Source organism: Asparagus officinalis, chromosome 1 (genome assembly GCF_001876935.1).
Source record: "Asparagus officinalis chromosome 1, Aspof.V1, whole genome shotgun sequence".
Lineage (NCBI taxonomy): Eukaryota > Viridiplantae > Streptophyta > Magnoliopsida > Asparagales > Asparagaceae > Asparagus > Asparagus officinalis.
This window is the reverse complement of record NC_033794.1, coordinates 125,445,147-125,446,662: the sequence shown is the minus strand read 5'-3', so window position 1 is coordinate 125,446,662 and position 1,516 is coordinate 125,445,147. Positions and strand designations below refer to the sequence as shown.

Genomic DNA, 1,516 nt, shown 5'->3' with positions numbered 1-1,516 from the left:
CCTTTTCTTCGCCTTATGAACAAACGCCGAAAAAGTTTTACCCGCAGATGTCGACACTGTTGGAAATTTTTGGAGGGAACTAAAATCCCCCCCACCCAATTTCAAATCATCACAATAACATCATGAGAGAGAGAGAGAGAGAGAGAGAGAGAGAGAGAGAGTGAGAGAGAGAGAATTATAATATTCACATGTTTTAAACTTTTGGGTTTTGTGTTTTGAAGCCTCAGGGAATTATAGTTTTGCTTTTTTGGGTTTTAAGTTTTGCTTTTTTGGGTTTTAAGAGCGTTAAAAAAGTCTTGGGAGGTTGGAATACTTGTAAGAAAATTGGAGGCTAGAAGCAATTTTCCCAAAATTAAAACAGGTGTTGTTAGTCCATCACAGAAACACTAAAGTTCCATCAATAACAAACGGAAACCATAAAACAGAGCTAGACAAAATAGAATTGTTTTAAATCCTCCAGGGTAACACAAACAAGAAAACAAACCTCACATTGACACAAAAACAGTAAACACTGGGCTAGGCATAATCTAACAGTTAAATCTTTAGATTAAACAGCAATACTTACTATAACAAACTTACACATAAGTTTTAACTTCGCCTCTGTTACATTTTCGTCATCATCTATATCAAAAAACACCCTAGGGTATTTAATTTACCGCAACAAAACATACCATCAGGACATTTAAAAAATACATGTCCATTCAGATAACATAATTCAAAACCAGGTTTTTGCCTTCACTATATCTTCTTCTCTAGTGTTAACTGCAACCGAGTGCTGTTTCCCTTCAAAAAAGACTTTTGACAAAGGGTTTACTTAATCGCTTTTTCTTTTTTTGCTTTTACCCTTGAAAAAAGCCCTGAGCACACTTCATGTCCTAAGGATTACATACTCCTTTTCTTTATTTTCTGTTTGAGATAGAGCGATGCAATCCACCGAAGTTTCACTATGCAGATTAACTGCAAGTTGGCAGGGAAAAGCCGAGGCTCTCACAGAAGGCAAAACACAGGAGGAGCAAAAGGCAAAAGGAGTAGAGTAGCCTGGTTTTATCTCCTGAATGCCCCGTGTGATGTGAAGAATCGGTAATCTGGGTGATCAACAGAATGAAGCTGCAGCCAATTGTCCGCTGCTTGCAACAAGGAGCTTGCCAGTTGTTTCTCACACCCACCGGTAGGAGTCCATAATGGTCCTTTGAACTTGTACGAGGCTAGACCAAAAGAAGGAAGAGAGATCTTTGGTACGCCGTCAACTCCCTGGGGGTAAGTCACCGTAGGACCAGAAGCAGTACCAGCTCCTGAATGGTAGTACAAGTCATCATAATGTCTCGAAAAACAGAAAATGAAATTACATAAGCAATATATTTTCTGGCAGAAAGCATTAAAATGAGTAATCATATTTACATTGGATCAGACGCAACTCTGGAAGTATATCTATACTTACAAGGCATTATTTTTAGGAGGTGAGTAAAATAGACGGGAAAAAAGACGACAGGACAATGATTACCTTTACAGAAACACT

At 38.3% G+C, this 1,516-nt stretch overlaps 1 protein-coding gene across 1 annotated transcript in view; it reads right to left on the bottom strand.

The window, feature by feature from the left end:
• LOC109831576 overlaps positions 533-1,516 on the bottom strand; it is a 7,730-nt gene continuing 6,746 nt past the window's right edge. Inside the window, exon 6 of the mRNA XM_020398958.1 lies at positions 533-1,292. Coding sequence (XP_020254547.1) covers positions 1,045-1,292 — 248 coding nt within the window. The 3' untranslated portion in view covers positions 533-1,044. The remainder of the gene's footprint in view (positions 1,293-1,516) is intronic.